The 3,052-nt window shown below is 49.0% G+C and overlaps 1 protein-coding gene across 1 annotated transcript; it reads left to right on the top strand.

Moving 5' to 3' along the window:
* The first annotated feature begins 207 nt into the window (after positions 1–207).
* Positions 208–1,631, top strand: nog2 (noggin 2). Its single transcript, XM_072481305.1, has one exon. The coding sequence runs from the start codon at positions 816–818 to the stop codon at positions 1,458–1,460; it is 645 nt and encodes a 214-aa protein (XP_072337406.1). The 5' UTR covers positions 208–815; the 3' UTR covers positions 1,461–1,631.
* The last annotated feature ends 1,421 nt before the right edge of the window (positions 1,632–3,052 follow it).

Here is a 3,052-nt window from a genome sequence, read left to right as displayed (position 1 = left end):
GGCTGGGTGACGGGAGGGTGCGGGGTTGGGGGGCTGGGTGACGGGAGGGTGCGGGGTTGGGGGGCTGGGTGACGGGAGGGTGCGGGTTAAGCTGTTTGGAGGCTGTGGCGGGTCGGGGCAGGCGGAGGGCGGGGGGAAAGGTGTCAATCAGGAGCGGGGAGCCGGCCCCGGGAATTCTCCGGGACAGGGATATTTAACCTGGAGCCTGAGGCTCGACAGCAGTGCGGGAGCAGCAGGGGACAGGACGGAGACAGGACGAGACCGGATCAACACTGAAAGCGATTCCGGTAGCAACACCGGGACCGGGATCCGGACCAGCATCAGCACCGGGATCAAGACTGCGATTGCGGCGGACTCTCCCCTGGGCAGCACCGCCAGCTCAGTGCCGGAGTGGAGCCTCCGGGGCCGGCCCTGGGCCGGGCTGGACTTCTCTCCCGGAGCCGTCCCGCTCTCTCCCGGGCTCCGGCTCCTGTCATCCCGTCTAGACAACTTGTGGCAGTGAGTCCTGCCGTTGCCATGGCGACTGGCAGCAACCCGACGTGAATTTTGGGGTAAAGAAGCTGGAAAAAAAGGGCAGCTTTCTGGAGCTTTGCACTTTCCCGGAGGTGGATTCGGTGGAAAAAGCCAGGAGGGGAAAGGAGGCGAGAGAGAGACTGCGAGAGACATCAGCTTAATCCGGCAGCAAAGTTAAACCTCAGCACGTCCTGTACGTGCCCGTCATTCAAAGCCCAGTGTGTTCTATTAAAAGTATCAGTCTGCTCGCTTTGCTGCCTATTTATAAACCTCTGGGCTCGGCGAACTGGCCCGTTTAAAACATGGAGCTGCCACAGTATATGTTAAGCTGTTTCTGCATGCTGCTTCTACAGCACGGACTCTGCCAGCCTTATCTACACCTCCGACCCGTCCCCAGTGACAGTTTGCCCGTGGTGGACATTATCGAACACCCGGACCCAGACAACGACCCCAAGGACAACGATCTGGACGAACGGACTTTGCGGAAGAAGCTCGGCAGTCACTTCGATCCCAACTTCATGTCCATCACTCTGCCCCAACCGGAGGACTCTCAGTCTCGGGACCCGAATTCCAGGTTCAAACCCTTGGGCGCCATGCCCAACGACATCAAGAGGTTGGATTTGTCTGAGACCCCTTATGGGAGGAAAATGAAGCTGGGCAAAAAGGCCAGAAGGAAGTTTCAGCAATGGCTTTGGTCCTACACATACTGTCCGGTGATGTACACATGGAAGGACCTGGGAGGCCGTTTCTGGCCTCGGTTTGTTAAAGAAGGGAACTGTTACAACGAGAGGTCCTGTTCATTCCCCGAAGGGATGCTGTGTAAACCTGTCAAATCTATCAGCAAGACTTTCTTAAGGTGGTATTGCCAAGGATGGTCAAAGCCTAAGTACTGCACGTGGATACCTGTCCAATACCCAGTCATTTCCGAGTGCAAGTGTTCCTGTTAAAGGGAGAAATGTTCTCATGCAGACTGGGTGAATCCTTATACAGATGGTCTATAGTATAACAGCGCCCTATAGTGAAATCTATTTTTATATATCGCATTCTAAAGAAGCGCCAGCTTTGTACCTATATAACACAATGAGATTTAAAGTTGCAGAAAATCGTGGATTTTTTTGGTGAGGTGGGGAGGGTTTTGGGGGGGGGGGGGGGGTGGAGAGAGAACTAACGGACCATAAAGAAGCTCAGCTCAGAGGAAAGGGATATTCGCACTCCACACTGCGGGTCCCGACCGCTGACTTTGAGAACTATCAGGAGCTCCGAACAAGTCTAGCCTGGGTTTCCATTCACTGAATCCTAATAACTGCCTTTACTGCCATGTGCCTAGATATTTTTTGTAAAATAATAATAATGATTATAAAAAGTTGAGGTGAAGATATTACAGAGTGAAATCTCAACTTTCCAATACATTATAGGAGTGTAGAAGAGTAAAAACCTTGTGTCCAATTATTTATTACTTTTAACGTTTGTTGATATAAAGTAGATGATATCGTGACATTTGGAGATGTTTACTTGAATATTCTTTCTAAAAAACATATCAATGTAAATATAATGGTTCAATGTTTTTAGCAATAAAATCTCATCTTTGAAACAAAAGGTTTTGGAAATCTGAAAGCATTCAGAGCCTTGGCATTTTTGGCTGCGAGAGGGTGACCCCGCTACAAGGGAGTGGGAACACCATCAGTCCATGGGCTATCTAAAAGGAGAGAGCCCTTAATCATTCCAATAACTTAGAGCTGCTTTTGAAACGCCCCATTCCCTGCACCCAACAAACTCCTTCAGAGGCCGTTCTGTCGCGAATGTGTACTAACTGTTCCATCTCAAACTTTAACAAACGTGCAGCGTCTGCTTATCCCCTCAATTTACGATATATTATCACAGGTATAAACAGTTACAAATGGTACTTAAATTCCAGTCACGGGAGATATGTGTCCTCTTCCAATATTCAGCCTATATCATCGCATGTGTAGCTGGTCTATCAAATAAGCGCTGCCTAGGGAACTACTATCAATATAAAAGGCAGAGAGAGATCTGTCCTGCCCAAGATAACAGTATCACTTCGCGCGAAGTCAGAACCTAACCGGTTGTACAAAAGCTTGGTTCAAAATTTGGGAAGGAATAAAAAAAATGCAGTGCTGATATTGGAAGGACCAAGCTCGGGCAGGTCTGCGGACACCCCCACATAAACAGGTGAAAAAACTATCAGACTACTGAAAAACAAACACATCAAAAGATGTTTTTAATTTGGAATGCGTCCAGCAGGATTGGGGACACGTTGTCTGGGCATCTGAGTGGGTTACCCCTCCCCCTCACACACAAACACAGATATTTATATAGCCATGCAGATTTGTCTCCGAGTTACTCGCTAAGAAATGTGGTGAAACTTTACAAGCCGCTTTCACTGGAGTAAATGGATAAAGATTGGGAAACTGCACGGAATAGAATAGGCAGTTGATAGGAGCACTTTCTTCTGTCTGCTCCCTCGGCGTTTTTCCAATCTCCAGCAAGCCCCAAACACTGTTAGCTGTTATTAGTGGTG

Source organism: Scyliorhinus torazame, chromosome 17 (genome assembly GCF_047496885.1).
Source record: "Scyliorhinus torazame isolate Kashiwa2021f chromosome 17, sScyTor2.1, whole genome shotgun sequence".
Taxonomy (NCBI): Eukaryota; Metazoa; Chordata; class Chondrichthyes; order Carcharhiniformes; family Scyliorhinidae; genus Scyliorhinus; species Scyliorhinus torazame.
Note: the sequence above shows the minus strand (reverse complement) of the source record. Positions and strands in the feature narration are given on the sequence as shown.